General features: G+C 34.4%; 1 protein-coding gene across 1 annotated transcript in view; it reads left to right on the top strand.

Annotated features, from left to right (window-relative positions):
* The window catches only part of LOC137021353 (CLIP-associating protein 1-B), an 81,163-nt gene extending 70,890 nt beyond the window's left edge, over nt 1–10,273 (top strand). The window contains exons 33-40 of the mRNA XM_067387667.1: nt 1,091–1,238; nt 1,317–1,539; nt 1,621–1,677; nt 2,990–3,180; nt 3,262–3,390; nt 4,745–4,951; nt 5,031–5,147; nt 6,307–10,273. Of these exons, the coding sequence (XP_067243768.1) occupies nt 1,091–1,238; nt 1,317–1,539; nt 1,621–1,677; nt 2,990–3,180; nt 3,262–3,390; nt 4,745–4,951; nt 5,031–5,147; nt 6,307–6,393 (1,159 nt within the window). The 3' untranslated portion in view covers nt 6,394–10,273. The remainder of the gene's footprint in view (nt 1–1,090; nt 1,239–1,316; nt 1,540–1,620; nt 1,678–2,989; nt 3,181–3,261; nt 3,391–4,744; nt 4,952–5,030; nt 5,148–6,306) is intronic.
* The last annotated feature ends 7,603 nt before the right edge of the window (nt 10,274–17,876 follow it).

A 17,876-nucleotide genomic window follows, 5' to 3' on the forward strand; every position in this document is an offset into this window, starting at 1 on the left:
TTATCCATGCTTTCTTTGTTAGTCTAATAAATCAAACTCAATGCATGACATTTACAGGATTGTTTCGGGAATAATCAAACTCAGAACATTGCTTTTAAGGCACGAACATTTCAGAAACTCAAACATTTGTCTTAATGCACTGTGATTAATCAACTGGAGAAAGTCGATTAGTTAAAGGATTAGTTCACTTTCCAATTAAAATTTCCTGATAATTTACTCACCTCCATGTCATCCAAGATGTTCATGTCTTTCTTTCTTCAGTCGGAAAGAAATTAAGGTTTTTGATGAAAACATTCCAGGATTATTCTCCTTATAGTGGACTTCACTGGAGCCCAAACGGTCGAAGGTCAGTTTCAGTGAACTAAATTGTCATATTCAATATGCTAGTGCAAGTATATAACAGTTAGTTCAAACTTTGACCTGTGGAGGGCAGTAATACACTTAAATAGAGAAGAAGAAGAAGAGAGCTAGTTCAAGACGAGCATTTGTGGTTAAAAAGTATATAATGTTTATTTTGTTTAGAAAATGTCAGATGGTTTCTCTAGATGAGACTCTTATTCCTCGTCTGGGATCATGTAGAGCTCTTTGAAGCTGCACTGAAACTGACATTTGGACCTTCAACCATTTTGAGTCCATTGAAGTCCACTATATGGAGAAAATCATGGATTGTTTTCATCAAAAACCTTCATTTCTTTTCGACTGAAGAAAGAAAGACATGGACATCTTGATATGGAGGTGAGTAAATTATCAGGAAATTTTAATTGGAAAGTGAACTAATCCTTTAAATTTCTTACACTATTCTCCTGTAATGTCTTGCCTTAAGAGTGAAAATCCTGAAAATTTTAGTGTCTCACATTTTCATCACTTTTGTCACGTCTTTTCTGTCTCTCATCCACCCGATTTCTTTAGTTTCCGCCGCTTTTCTTCATGAGGCTCGTGCGAATGCAGATGTTTGTCGAGCATCAGTCTGTCCGTATGAAACATTTAAGATGTGTCACTTTGCAGCTGATTCATCACGTCCGTGTGTCCGTCCTGTGTCGTGTTGTGTTGAAATCTGTGTGTGGAGTCACGCCTCGCTGTGTGTTCACAGTATGCTGGAGTACGACACTGAGAACATGAACTCTGAGGAGATCTTCAGCTCTTTGAGAGGCGTAACCGAAGCCATCCAGAGCTTCAGTTTCCGCAGTCAGGAAGAAATCCTCGAGCCCATCAAACGTGACGGCAAGAGGGAAGATACGGTGAGTACGACCAGTGTCTTCAATCCGTTGTTTGATCTCTCGACAGGTTGAAGTTGAATAACCATGTTTCTCATTCAGACCGGCGTGGCGTCGTCGGGCGTGGATCCTCGTCTCTCCACAGGTGTGATGGAGGGAGGCCGGACGGCGCTGGACAACAAGACGTCCTTATTAAACACACCGTCCTCTCGATCGTTCAGCGGGCCGTGGACACGCGAGTACAACCCCTACAACTACAGCGACATCAGCGCCTACGAGAAGGGAGCGTTAGCCGTGTTTGACGACGTGGAGCAGATCCGAGACGGTAAACCAGCAAACATCTGCTGAAGAATCGCTTCATGATGTTCACAGAAACAGGCCAACATCTTTTGGGTTCTTCTTTCAGGTCGTCAACAGGACGGTGGAGAAAACAAAATCATGCATCCCAAAGGCTTTTCTGCAGGTATGTTTTGAACTGTTTGAAGAGCACACAAGTAAGATTCTGCAAAGGAAAATCTCATTTAAAATCTCTGTACAGATAGATAGATAGATTGACTGTCGATATAGATTTTAACATGCTGCTAGCATGATTTAGCATATTGCTAACATGTTACCAACATGTTTTAGCACATTTCTAGCATGAATTAGCATGTTTTAACATGTTGCTAGCATAAATTTGCTTATTGATAACATGTTAACATGATTTACCAAGTTGTTAGCTTGAATTAGCATGTTGTTTGCATAAATAAACATATTGGTAACATGTTAAAGCACGTTGCTAGCTTGAATTAGCATGTTTTCACATGTTACTAGCATAAATTAGCTTATTGATAACATGTTAACATGTTTTAACAAATAGTAAAGCACGTTGCTAGCTTGAATTAGCATGTTTTAACATGTTGTTACCATAAATTAGCATATTGTTAACATGTTAAAGCATGTTGTTAGCTTGAATTAGCATGTTTTAACCTGTTGCTAGCATAAATTAGCATATTGATAACATGTTAACATGTTTTAGCATTTTGTTAGCTTGAATTAGCATGTTTTAGCATTTTGTTACCATAAATTAGCATATTGTTAACATGTTAAAGCACGTTTCTAGCATGAATTAGCATTTGTTTTAACATGTTGCTAGCATAAATTAACATGTTGATAGCGTTAACATGTTTTAACATTATGCTAACATTAATTAGCATGTTTTAACATTTTGTTAGCATAAATTAGCATATTGTTAACATGTTTTAGCAAATTAGCTATCTTGAATTAGCATGTTTTAACATGTTGCTAGCATAAATTAACATATTGCTAAAAAAATTTGCAGATTGATAACATTTTAACATTTTAAGTTGTTAGCTTGAATTAGCATGTTTTAGCATGTTGTTAGCATTAATTAGCATATTGTTAACATGTTAACAACTTGTTAACATAGTTTTGCACATTGCTAGTATGAATTAGGACATTGTTAGCATTTTTTTATCATTGTTAGCATTAATTAGCATGTGGCTAGCATGTATTAGCACACGTTGTTAGCATTGATTAGCATATTGCTAACGTAAGCAACACATTTTAGCACATTGCTAGTATGAATTAACACATTGCTAGCATGTTTTAAGACATTGTTAGCATTATTTAGCATGTTGTTAGCATGAATGATCAATGCTAGCTTGAATTAACATGTTTTATCACATTGCTAGCATGATTTAGCATGTTTTTGGACATTGTTAGCAGACTGACAGGTCAGTGTGTGTTTACTGTCGCGGACTCTCATTGGTCAGGACCCGGACAGCACCTGGAGATGGTTGGCGACCTGCTGAAGGAGCTGTCCAATCACAGCGAGCGTGTGGAGGAGAGGCGGGCCGCTCTGCTGGAGCTGCTGAAGGTCACGCGTGACGACAGTCTGGCCGTGTGGGAGGAGCATTTTAAAACCATGCTGCTGCTGCTGCTGGAGACGCTGGGAGATAAAGATGTGAGACACACTCGTCTTCATCACACGTGTGAATGCAGGTACAGATGGAGTGTTGTGACGTGATGATGTTTGTGTCCGCAGCACACCATCCGAGCGCTGGCGCTGCGCGTCCTGAAGGAGATCATGCGCAGTCAGCCGGCACGCTTCAAGAACTACGCAGAACTGACCATCATGAAGACGCTGGAGGCCCATAAAGACTGTCACAAAGAGGTGAGCGAGAGATGACAACCTGCTCTGCACCCGCAGCCTCAAGATGACCAAACAAGCGTTAAAATAAACTAAAACAACTAAAATCCCCCCCTCGACAACTGATTAACTCTGATAACTCATTTGTTTTTTTGTTTGTTTTTTTTTTACCATTTTTGTTTTATTTTATAATATATTTTTATTGTATTATATTTATATATTTTACTATTTTTAACTAAAACCATGAGAAAAAAAATTACTTGTAATAAAATAATCATGAACTGAAATAAAATGAAACATAAAATAACTTATTTGTTTTTTTTATTATTTTTACCATTTAAAAAAAATTTATAATATATTTTTATTGTATTATATTTATATATTTTATTATTATTAACTAAAACCATGAGAAGAAAATTACTTGTAATAAAATAAACATGAACTGAAATAAAATGAAACATAAAATAACTTATTTGTTTTTTTATTATTATTTTTACCATTTTTTATATTTTATAATATATGTTTATTGTATTATATTTATATATTTTATTATTATTATTAACTAAAACATGAGAAAAAAATATTACTTGTAATAAAATAAACATCTGAAATAAAATGAAACATAAAATAACTTATTATTTTTTCTTATTTTTATTATATTTTTTGTTATTTTATAATACATTTTTATTATATTTATATATTTTAGTATTATTTTATTTCAGCTAGCTCATTTTCATTTAAAGGTAAAGTAATAAAATAAAATAAACTAAAACTAAATACTAAAATGAAACTATATAGACATATTTAAAAAAACAAATAAAAATAATGTCAAGATTACTCATACATAACAAAATAACACTGGCCTCATTTTAAGTGTGATTTATAGACCTATATATAAGGTCCATGGGCATTTTTATTGAGAATATAATTTTTTCTAGTTATGCCAAAATATTATATTGAGTAGAAACGGAGTAATAAATATTTTTAAAAAATCATGCAAATCCGGAAAAGTCATGCAAATTCTTTGACTAAAAGGTATAGAAACTTTAAACCTCTGGAATCCTGAAATGTAATTGTTTTAATTCTAATTATAATTATTTTAGCTACTTATTTTAATATATGGTTTAATATATTTTATATACGTATTTAAGTACAATTGTGATAATATTATATTTATATATTTATTTATATATGTATATAGTATTTTTATTAATATTTTTAATGTAAGTTTGTATTTTTATATTTTTTGTTTCAAATTTCTACATTTATTTTTTAAAACATTTTCAACTTTTTAAATATTTTTAATGGTTTTATATAACTATAATAACGTCAGCAGAGGAGGTTCGTGTCTGAAGCTCGTGTGTCATGTGATCCACAGGTCGTGCGGGCCGCAGAAGAGACGGCCTCCACGCTGGCCGGATCAATCCACTCCGAGCAGTGCATCAAAGTTCTGTGTCCCATCATCCAGACGGCCGACTATCCCATCAACCTCGCCGCCATTAAAATGCAGACCAAAGTTATCGAGAGGATTCCCCAGGATTCCCTGGTTCAGCTTCTGCCTGACATTATCCCAGGACTGCTACAGGTATAAACACACACACACACACTGATGCAGAGACAGACAGCGAGATGAACGTGTGTGTGTGTGTGTGTGTGTGTTTCAGGGTTATGATAACACAGAGAGCAGCGTACGCAAGGCCAGTGTTTTTTGTTTGGTGGCCATTTATTCTGTCATCGGTGAAGATCTGAAGCCTCATCTACAGCAGCTGACCGGCAGCAAGGTCAGATATTATATATTCACATATAAGATGTTCAAGAACACATATAATGGGCAATTTATTAGATTTAAATATTTTCTAAGTCTATATAATCAACATTTTGTCTACCATCTTGAGTGAGTTTGGGTGGTTGTGTTGCATACAGTACCATTCCAAAGTTTGGATTAATTAAGATGTTTTTAATGTTTTTGAAAGTCTCTTCTGCTCAGTAAAAATTGTGAAATATTATTACTACGTAAAATAGCTAATGTTCTATGTGAATATATAGTAAAGTGTAATTTATTCCTGTGATCAAAGCATCATTACTCCAGTCTTCAGTGTCACATGATCCTTCAGAAATCATTCTGATATGATGATTTGCTGCTCAAGAAACATTTATGATTATTATCAATGTTGAAAATAGTTGAGCTGCTTCAGATTTTTGTGGAAATTGTGACACTTTTTATTTTTTAATAATAATTACATTATTATTTGATGTATAGAAAGTTCAAAAGAACAGCATTTATTTGAAATATTTTTTTTTGTAATATTATAAATTGCTTGATTTTCACTTTTGATCAGTTTAACTCTGTCCTTGCTGAATAAAAGTATTAATTTATTTTTAACTTTTTTATGTCAAACTTTTGAACGGTACTGTATGATGCTTTTTTATTTATTTATTTTTATTATTATTATTATTTATTTTTGTTTATTTTTTGTGGCTAAAATGAGGTCTCTTGGAAAGCAGCGTAATGTCTCAGTGTAATTTTATTATCATTGATATACTATTATAGTTTTTTTTAAATATTTTGAATTTTATATTTATATTTTTTAATTTTTGTGATTTTTTTTTTTTTTTTTTGTAATTTTCTTGTCATTTTTATTAGTGTTTTTTTATATTTCATTATAGTTTTTTAATTTTAATTATTTTAGTAATTCAACCTAAACTAAAAAATATATATATTTATATAAAAATACATTTTTTATATTTTATTTCAGTTCACTTGTATTTTATTTCTAGTAATGAAAATATTTTGAATGGTTTTAGTTTTAGCCAACAATAATAACCCTGGATTTTAAACAGTTTTTAGCACCTGTGATCCCTTCAAATACTGTCTAAGTAGGCAGCACAGTGTGTTTGGAGCAGATCTCGTGTGTCTGAAGTCTTGTTTTGTCTCCACAGATGAAGTTACTGAATCTGTACATCAAACGAGCTCAAACCACCAACAGCAACAGCAGCAGTTCTTCAGACGTCTCGTCTCACAGCTGAACGTCCTTAAACTCTCTCGAAAGACTTTGCACATTCGGTCCATCCTGCGAGTAGATCTGGTTTAGGTGCACATTTGCTTTATTAAAGGGCACATGATTCATTTAACAGGTGCAACCACTTACACGACTTTAACCGCAGCCCGTGGGGGTTCGTGATTGGTTGCGTTTGTGCTTGAACGAACATCTGCTAGTGTGTGTGTGTGTGTGTGTGTGTGTGTGTGCAGCAGTTGAGCCTTTGTGTGCGAGAGAACTGTTGCGAGGGCTTTTATTCTCTAATGCTTTATTACTTTTACCGTTATATTATTGCAGTGGCGTTTAACTTCCTCACATTCAAAGCACACGTAAAGTTCTCTCCAGTCGGCCAATCAGGAGTCGTGTTACATACCTCCAGCTTCACCAGAGACGTCCGTTGTTGTTTTCACGTCTTTTAACGCTGCTGCTGCCGCCTCGAGTTCTCTCTTACGCTCTTTTAGTGACGAGTGTCATTTTTTTGGGCATCTGAAAATATGCAAGAACAGAGATTGTATTTGTACTGTATTTGTTTCATGTGTGGCCAACAGGTGAAGAGGTTTTGCTCAAAGGTGAATATTAGAGCAAATTTAGTTTGAAATCTCTCATTCCAGTCCATTGATCTTAAAAAAAAACCTGTTAGCATGAAGTTATTTTAGGAGGACCATGATTATTTCAACACTAACAGGGAGATTTATGTCTCCTTTTGTGATTTAAGGACCACACTGATATTGATTTTTTTTTTTTTTAAACAAAACATACAATTTGAGCTTTTAGATAGGAATAATTACCAGAAAGTATTAGAATGATCAAATTGGATGATCCAAAACAAAACTGAATCAAGTTTTTGGCCTTTTAAAATGAAAGCTTCCACTTATAAACACTAAATCTGTAGCAGGATTGTGATTTCAAACAATGTATAAGAATATATATGTGGAATTCTAAAGTTTTAGAGCAATAATTTCAACTAAAAAATGATCCAAATTGGATTTTTATTAGTCAAATTATGGTTTAAACCCAGTTTTCTGGTTGCGGTTTGTGCCTGTTTGGCCGTTTAAAGTGCTCTGCTAGTCTTTTTGTAAACTATTTTAAATCTTGGTGCTTAAATGAATCACTCTGTGCTTTTGCTGAACGTTAAACTTTAGATTCCATTCGTTTTTCCTTTTTTGAATTTAAGCGCCTTACCATGAAAAAAAAGTCACATAATATTGTCATCCGCTCTTGTTAGAAATCCCAAAGAACATTCCACACAAAAAACTGGTGATTTTGTGGAGTGAATCATCTATAATCCTTCTAGTATTTGTTAGAATTTATTAATTTAGTATGAAAAAAATAAACAATGAAGATAATATATTTTAGGGTACGTTTACTTGTCAACAATGTACTAAAAATGGAAACGTTTTTCCTTTTGTGTTTTTTGCGTACAGACGACAACATATATCCGCGAAAACAACTAAAACACTATATTCTGCTATCAGGCCAGTAGATGGCGATGTTACTTTGTGTAAATGACCCCTTTTTAAACGTTTATTCCTAAGGGGCTGTTTACGGAAAACCATTTTCAACTAAAAACAGAAAAACTTTTAATGCGTTTTGGCCGTTCATTTACATGGCAACAGCGTTTTGTGGGCCTGAAAATACAAACTTTTAAAAAAACCCGCAACTGTGACGTCTGTAGGCGCATGGTTTCTTTACAAAGTGACATTGGCATTTAAAAATGTAAACATTTTTCCTTTGCGTTTTTCGTGTACAGGCGACAATATATATCCGCAAAAACAACTAAAACACTGTACTCTGCTGTCAGGCCAGTAGATGGCGATGTTACTTTGTAAACAAACACTACACACCTATAGAATGAACACGTAACACACACTCATGATGGCACCGTTTTCACGTTTCACGTTTTTAATTTATAGTTTACACAGGTATCATTTTCAAAAATTTCCAGTTTGAAACTCGTTTTCAAAAGTTTGCATTTTAATGCCGCCAAAATGCCGTTGTCATGTAAATGAACGGCCAAAAATGCTTAAAAAGTCAGTTTTTAGGTTTTTTTTTTCTACAAATGGAAAAAAAAATGTATGCGTTTGTGCAGGCCTGAAAACACTAACTTTTAAATAACCTGCAACTGTGAAAACTGTAGAGTTCAGTCTATAGGCGTGTAGTGTTTCTTTACAAAGTGACATCACCATCTAAAAATGGAAACGTTTTCCCTTTGCATTTTTCGTGTACAGACAACAACATATATCTGCGAAAAAATTGCCGTATTGTGCTATCAGGCCAGTAGATGGCGATGTTACTATGTGCCTATAGACTGAACACGCATGCGCGTGATGGCACCATTTTCACAAATACGTGTTTTTGTTTTACAGTTTACACAGAGACAATAACCAGTATAATTTTCAAAAATTTGCAGTTTGAAACTCGTTTTCAAAAGTTTGCGTTTTCAAGCCGCCAAAATGCCATTGACCTGTAAATAAGTGCCAAAAACGCTTAAAAACTTTGATGTTTTTAGTTGAAAATGGTGTTGTGTAAATGATGATTTAAATTTTAAACATTTATTCCTAAGGGGCCGTTTACGCAACACCATTTTCTAAACTAAAAACGGAAAAACTTTTTAATGCGTTTTGGCCGTTCATTTATACGACAACTGCGTTTGTGCATTCCTGAAAACATAAACTTATGAAAATGCGAAACTGTGACATCATGTGCATGCATATTATGTGTTCAGTCTACAGGCGTGTTGTGTTTCTTTACAAAGTGACATCACCATCTAAAAATGGAAACGTTTTCCCTTTGCATTTTTCGTGTACAGACAACATCATATATCTGCGAAATTAACTAAAATCACTGTATTCTGCTGTCAGGCCAGTAGATGGCGGTTACTTTGTAAACAAACACTACGTGCCTATAGACTGAACACGCATGCGCATGACGGCACCGTTTTCACAAATACGTGTTTTTATTTTACAGTTTACACAGAGACAGTAACCAGTATCATTTTCAAAAATTTGCAGTTTGAAACTCGTTTTCAAAAGTTTACGCAACACTATTTTCAACTAAAAACGGAAAAACTTTTTAATGCATTTTGGCCGTTCATTTACACGACAACTGCGTTTTTGCATTCCTGAAAACAAACTTATGAAAATGCGAAACTGTGACATCATGCGCATTCATATTAAGTGTTCAGTCTGCAGGCATGTAGCGTTTCTTTACAAAGTGACATCGCCATCTACTGGCCAGGCAGCAGAATACAGTGATTTTAGTCTTTTTCGCGGATCCCTGTGAACGAGGATCATTTTGACCGCTGTCGTATGACGTGAAAAAAGTCGAAGGAAATACTTTACCGTTTCTTGTACATCATTGTGGTTTAACCGACCGTCAGTAACAAGATTTCTCTGCATGCAGGCAATCAATACACAAGAGCTGAAGAACTGATTCCCTCGTACTGTTCACTTCATTAATGCTGGTAAGAGAATCAAATATTCAGATTGTAAATAGTTTATAGTGAACTACATACGGACCTGCTAGAATCTTTAATTCAGTATGATAAACAACTCAAAGATCTTACCGAGTAAATCACCAACTCTGACGTTCCTGCTGTACTAGTGAACTGTGGGTAAACTCATTTTCTGAAGGGAAGATCCAGAGTTTTGCATTTAAACGCTTTGCTGATGCCAGTAGATTCAGACATAGAGCTTCACATGCTGCGCATGCCTTCCGTTTAGATGCTCATGTTTAATATCCACGTCTGTATTTATTTTACACGTTGTGCTTTATGGCAGCTGTATATATATATATATGAACTGTTTTTGTTAACTTTCACCTGTGTAGAATTTGCAATCTGTAAACTATTTGCTCTAGATAAACGAAACCTGAGTTTTCCAACAAGTGTGTCTGAGTGAGTTTTATTTTAATCACATGGGATTATTGTGACATTAATACATGCTGATTATGATCTTTAAATATGTATCCAGGTGTCAATATTGACGTTATTAATCGTGATTTTCAGATCAATCATGGCAAGTTTAATGCTGATGCGTCTGTGTTTTCTTGTTCGGATCTGTCTACGACTTTTTCTCTTTTAATCACGTCTGTCAGGGATTGAGAAGCAGCGTTTTTAATTGCAGGATGTTTCGTCAGAACAGATTTGTTCATTTATGACTGACTTTTACTATTACTTGTGTAAGGATTTTAATAATACAGTTTGTTTCAGTTTGATCTGATGCTTAAAATTTAAAGGCTGACTTTTAAGAACATCCCAAAAGATAAAACATTTTCTAAAATCATCATTTCAAACATATTTAACATTTTAAATGTGTTTTGCTATTGCATTTCTCATTTCTTTCTGAATTGGAGAATTTGATGTTAAATGTGATAAATTATCAATATCCTGGGATGTTTTGCTTTTGCATTTTTCAGAATTTGATCTTAAACGTGTTTTTATGTCACAGTGCCTAAACTCTTTAATTTCTTTATGCAGAATATAATAGATTTTTACCTGAGCATGTTCTTTAAAGGCTTTTGAGACTCAACCAATTTTAGTTTTTTAGTTAAATCTTGAAACTTGACGAACCAAGACGTTCTCAGAATTTCTTTCTCTCCACTCAGATTCTCTCTGTCTGTCCGTCTGAAGGTCACAAGTGTCAGTAATGAGATGCTCTTTCATCTGTCACTCTGATGTCTGAAGACTCGCTGGACTTTCACTCCAGAACTTCACAAGTTTCAGTCTTTGTAGTCGTTACCTGTCCTTTGGTTAACCTGCTGCTTCTTTTCTATCTTGCTTTGTACATTTAATGTTCCTGTTCTATAAGAGGGGATAAGAAATCAATAATTGACTTTTGGTACAATTTATGGCTGGAGAATTATTAATTCTGGAAGTAATTCCATTTCTGTATCCCACCAGCAGGTGGCGATAAAACAAAGCTGAGGAATCAGATTCTGGAAGACTTGCATGCTGCACAGTACATACTCCAGATTCAAGACTTCATTTGGATTTACTATGAAAAAGTTTTAAAATATTTTTCACTTAGAAATTGCTACTAAATTTGACAAATAATAAGAAATGGCAAGTGAAACTTTTAAGTAGAAAGACTGAAATGGTGTTTTCTTGTAAAACATACTCTAGTTATTTTTATTATTTATTATACCTTTATTATTTCATGTTTTACATGAACGTGGAACCTTGTAAACTGCATACTACTTGTTAAGTATGTGAAACAGCATGCAGAATATGCCATTTTTAATATTTCAAGCATGCTACGTTTTCACTTGACATCATCATTACGTCATTAATTCACCACATGGCTTGTTAAAAATAAGTTTGTAATCTAATTTTGTGAGAAAAAACTTTTTGCTTGTGTCTTCTTGCTGATATCACAGATATAAAAGTCGTTTGGTCAAACCGTCCATTCGTCCTCTGAGATCATGAGGAAATGACTGAATCATTAATGACACGATCATAATTATTGATGTCTGGAGAGGTACATGTGTCCTGACACGCCATCACTGTCCAGAAGAAGACCGTCATCATCTGTGATGGAGGACAGAGATGAGACGCAGCGAAGCTGAAAATGGCGTCTGATGATGATGATTGTATTAGTCCGTGATTTCAGCCGTATTCTCCGGCATCTGCGCTGACAGATCCGTTAACATGGAGAAATTGATTTACTCAGTGTGATTAATCATTAGGGGAATATCACAAGGACTCATTCATGGTTCCCACAGTTTCTGAAGTGAAGCGATGTGTTTTTGTAAGAAATGTATCCATATTTATTACTTTATAAACTAAAATAACTAGCTTCCAGCAGAAGCTAGCTTTATACTGTGCAAGTCGACTTGTGCCACAAGAGTAACCCCTGACGCGATGTATGTTGCAGGATGTTGGAGTATCATATACTTAGACACCTCTTCTGCTTCAAACAATGCGATTCTTATATGTGAGTTATAAAGTCAGAATTGCGAGATATAAAGTCAGAATTGCGAGATATAAAGTCAGAATTGAGGGTTATAAAGTCAGACTTGCGAGATATAAAGTCAGAATTGAGGGTTATAAAGTCAGAATTGAGGGTTATAAAGTCAGAATTGCGAGATATAAAGTCAGACTTGCGAGATATAAAGTCAGACTTGCGAGATATAAAGTCAGAAATGCGAGATATAAAGTCAGAATTGCGAGATATAAAGTCAGAATTGCGAGATATAAAGTCAGAATTGCGTGATATAAAGTCAGACTTGCGAGATATAAAATCAGAATTGTGAGATATAAAGTCTGACTTGCGAGATATAAAGTCAGACTTGCGAGATATAAAGTCAGAATTGCGAGATATAAAGTCAGAATTGCGAGATATAAAGTCAGAATTGCGAGATATAAAGTCAGACTTGCGAGATATAAAGTCAGAATTGTGAGATATAAAGTCAGACTTGCGAGTTATAAAGTCAGAATTGCGAGATATAAAGTCAGAATTGCGAGATGTAAAGTCAGAATTGCGAGATATAAAGTCAGACTTGCGAGATATAAAGTCAGAATTGCGAGATATAAAGTCAGAATTGTGTGATATAAAGTCAGAATTGCGTGATATAAAGTCAGAATTGTGTGATATAAAGTCAGAATTGCGTGATATAAAGTCAGAATTGAGATATAAAGTCAGAATTGTGTGATATAAAGTCAGAATTGCGTGATATAAAGTCAGAATTGCGAGATATAAAGTCAGATTTGAGATATAAAGTCAGAATTGTGTGATATAAAGTCAGAATTGAGATATAAAGTCAGAATTGTGTGATATAAAGTCAGAATTGTGTGATATAAAGTCAGAATTGTGATATATAAAGTCAGAATTGAGATATAAAGTCAGAATTGTGTGATATAAAGTCAGAATTGTGATATAAAGTCAGAATTGTGATATATAGTCAGAATTGAGATATAAAGTCAGAATTGCGTGATATAAAGTCGGAATTGCGAGTTATAAAGTCAGAATTGCGAGATATAAAGTCGGAATTGCGAGTTATAAAGTCAGAATTGCGAGATATAAAGTCGGAAATGCGAGTTATAAAGTCGGAATTGCGAGATATAAAGTCAGAATGGCGAGATATAAAGTCAGAATGGCGAGTTATAAAGTCAAAATTGCGAGATATAAAGTCAGAATTGCGAGATATAAAGTCAGAATGGCGAGATATAAAGTCAGAATTGTGAGTTATAAAGTCAGAATTGAGATATAAAGTCAGAATTGCGAGATATAAAGTCAGAATGGCGAGATATAAAGTCAGAATTGTGTGATATAAAGTCAGAATTGTGAGATATAAAGTCAGAATTGTGTGATATAAAGTCAGAATTGCGAGATATAAAGTCAGAATTGCGTGATATAAAGTCAGAATTGCGAGATAAAAAGTCAGAATTGCGAGATATAAAGTCGGAATTGCGAGTTATAAAGTCGGAATTGCGAGATATAAAGTCAGAATGGCGAGATATAAAGTCAGAATGGCGAGATATAAAGTCAGAATGGCGAGATATAAAGTCAGAATTGCGTGATATAAAGTCAGAATTGCGAGATATAAAGTCAGAATGGCGAGATATAAAGTCAGAATGGCGAGATATAAAGTCAGAATTGCGAGATATAAAGTCAGAATGGCGAGATATAAAGTCAGAATTGCGAGATATAAAGTCGGAAATGCGAGTTATAAAGTCGGAATTGCGAGATATAAAGTCAGAATGGCGAGATATAAAGTCAGAATGGCGAGATATAAAGTCAGAATTGCGTGATATAAAGTCAGAATTGCGAGATATAAAGTCAGAATGGCGAGATATAAAGTCAGAATGGCGAGATATAAAGTCAGAATTGCGAGATATAAAGTCAGAATGGCGAGATATAAAGTCAGAATGGCGAGATATAAAGTCAGAATGGCGAGATATAAAGTCAGAATGGCGAGATATAAAGTCAGAATGGCGAGATATAAAGTCAGAATTGCGAGATATAAAGTCGGAAATGCGAGTTATAAAGTCGGAATTGCGAGATATAAAGTCAGAATGGCGAGATATAAAGTCAGAATGGCGAGTTATAAAGTCAAAATTGCGAGATATAAAGTCAGAATGGCGAGATATAAAGTCAGAATTGCGAGATATAAAGTCAGAATGGCGAGATATAAAGTCAGAATTGCGTGATATAAAGTCAGAATGGCGAGATATAAAGTCAGAATGGCGAGATATAAAGTCAGAATTGTGAGTTATAAAGTCAGAATTGAGATATAAAGTCAGAATGGCGAGATATAAAGTCAGAATGGCGAGATATAAAGTCAGAATTGTGTGATATAAAGTCAGAATTGAGATATAAAGTCAGAATTGTGTGATATAAAGTCAGAATTGCGAGATATAAAGTCAGAATTGCGTGATATAAAGTCAGAATTGCGAGATAAAAAGTCAGAATTGCAAGATATAAAGTCGGAATTGCGAGTTATAAAGTCGGAATTGCGAGATATAAAGTCAGAATGGCGAGATATAAAGTCAGAATGGCGAGATATAAAGTCAGAATTGCGTGATATAAAGTCAGAATTGCGAGATATAAAGTCAGAATGGCGAGATATAAAGTCAGAATGGCGAGATATAAAGTCAGAATTGCGTGATATAAAGTCAGAATTGCGAGATATAAAGTCAGAATGGCGAGATATAAAGTCAGAATGGCGAGATATAAAGTCAGAATTGCGTGATATAAAGTCAGAATTGCGAGATATAAAGTCAGAATGGCGAGATATAAAGTCAGAATTGCGAGATATAAAGTCGGAATTGCGTGATATAAAGTCGGAATTGCGAGATATAAAGTCGGAATTGCGAGATATAAAGTCGGAATTGTGTGATATAAAGTCAGAATTGTGATATATAGTCAGAATTGAGATATAAAGTCAGAATTGTGTGATATAAAGTCAGAATTGCGAGATATAAAGTCAGAATTGCGTGATATAAAGTCAGAATTGCGAGATATAAAGTCAGAATTGCGAGATATAAAGTCGGAATTGCGAGTTATAAAGTCAGAATTGCGAGATATAAAGTCAGAATGGCGAGATATAAAGTCAGAATGGCGAGATATAAAGTCAGAATGGCGAGATATAAAGTCAGAATTGTGAGTTATAAAGTCAGAATTGAGATATAAAGTCGGAATTGCGAGATATAAAGTCGGAATTGCGAGATATAAAGTCGGAATTGCGAGATATAAAGTCGGAATTGCGAGATATAAAGTCGGAATTGCGAGATATAAAGTCGGAATTGCGTGATATAAAGTCAGAATGGCGAGATATAAAGTCGGAATTGCGTGATATAAAGTCAGAATGGCGAGATATAAAGTCAGAATGGCGAGATATAAAGTCAGAATTGAGATATAAAGTCAGAATTGCGTGATATAAAGTCAGAATTGAGATATAAAGTCAGAATTGCGTGATATAAAGTCAGAATTGCGAGATATAAAGTCAGAATTGCGAGATATAAAGTCAGAATGGCGAGATATAAAGTCAGAATTGAGATATAAAGTCAGAATTGCGTGATATAAAGTCAGAATTGCGAGATATAAAGTCAGAATTGCGAGATATAAAGTCAGAATGGCGAGATATAAAGTCAGAATTGCGAGATATAAAGTCGGAATTGCGTGATATAAAGTCAGAATTGCGAGATATAAAGTCATAATTGCGTGATATAAAGTCAGAATTGCGAGATATAAAGTCAGAATTGCGAGATATAAAGTCAGAATTGCGAGATATAAAGTCAGAATTGCGTGATATAAAGTCAGAATTGCGAGATATAAAGTCAGAATTGCGAGATATAAAGTCAGAATGGCGAGATATAAAGTCAGAATTGCGAGATATAAAGTCAGAATTGCGAGATATAAAGTCAGAATTGCGAGATATAAAGTCAGAATGGCGAGATATAAAGTCAGAATGGCGAGATATAAAGTCAGAATTGCGTGATATAAAGTCAGAATTGCGAGATATAAAGTCAGAATGGCGAGATATAAAGTCAGAATGGCGAGATATAAAGTCAGAATTGCGAGATATAAAGTCAGAATGGCGAGATATAAAGTCAGAATGGCGAGATATAAAGTCAGAATGGCGAGATATAAAGTCAGAATGGCGAGATATAAAGTCAGAATGGCGAGATATAAAGTCAGAATTGCGAGATATAAAGTCGGAAATGCGAGTTATAAAGTCGGAATTGCGAGATATAAAGTCAGAATGGCGAGATATAAAGTCAGAATGGCGAGTTATAAAGTCAAAATTGCGAGATATAAAGTCAGAATGGCGAGATATAAAGTCAGAATTGCGAGATATAAAGTCAGAATGGCGAGATATAAAGTCAGAATTGCGTGATATAAAGTCAGAATGGCGAGATATAAAGTCAGAATGGCGAGATATAAAGTCAGAATTGTGAGTTATAAAGTCAGAATTGAGATATAAAGTCAGAATGGCGAGATATAAAGTCAGAATGGCGAGATATAAAGTCAGAATTGTGTGATATAAAGTCAGAATTGAGATATAAAGTCAGAATTGTGTGATATAAAGTCAGAATTGCGAGATATAAAGTCAGAATTGCGTGATATAAAGTCAGAATTGCGAGATAAAAAGTCAGAATTGCAAGATATAAAGTCGGAATTGCGAGTTATAAAGTCGGAATTGCGAGATATAAAGTCAGAATGGCGAGATATAAAGTCAGAATGGCGAGATATAAAGTCAGAATTGCGTGATATAAAGTCAGAATTGCGAGATATAAAGTCAGAATGGCGAGATATAAAGTCAGAATGGCGAGATATAAAGTCAGAATTGCGTGATATAAAGTCAGAATTGCGAGATATAAAGTCAGAATGGCGAGATATAAAGTCAGAATGGCGAGATATAAAGTCAGAATTGCGTGATATAAAGTCAGAATTGCGAGATATAAAGTCAGAATGGCGAGATATAAAGTCAGAATTGCGAGATATAAAGTCGGAATTGCGTGATATAAAGTCGGAATTGCGAGATATAAAGTCGGAATTGCGAGATATAAAGTCGGAATTGTGTGATATAAAGTCAGAATTGTGATATATAGTCAGAATTGAGATATAAAGTCAGAATTGTGTGATATAAAGTCAGAATTGCGAGATATAAAGTCAGAATTGCGTGATATAAAGTCAGAATTGCGAGATATAAAGTCAGAATTGCGAGATATAAAGTCGGAATTGCGAGTTATAAAGTCAGAATTGCGAGATATAAAGTCAGAATGGCGAGATATAAAGTCAGAATGGCGAGATATAAAGTCAGAATGGCGAGATATAAAGTCAGAATTGTGAGTTATAAAGTCAGAATTGAGATATAAAGTCGGAATTGCGAGATATAAAGTCGGAATTGCGAGATATAAAGTCGGAATTGCGAGATATAAAGTCGGAATTGCGAGATATAAAGTCGGAATTGCGAGATATAAAGTCGGAATTGCGTGATATAAAGTCAGAATGGCGAGATATAAAGTCG

The sequence above is a fragment of the Chanodichthys erythropterus genome, chromosome 6, assembly GCF_024489055.1.
Source record: "Chanodichthys erythropterus isolate Z2021 chromosome 6, ASM2448905v1, whole genome shotgun sequence".
In the NCBI taxonomy this organism is placed as follows: domain Eukaryota; kingdom Metazoa; phylum Chordata; class Actinopteri; order Cypriniformes; family Xenocyprididae; genus Chanodichthys; species Chanodichthys erythropterus.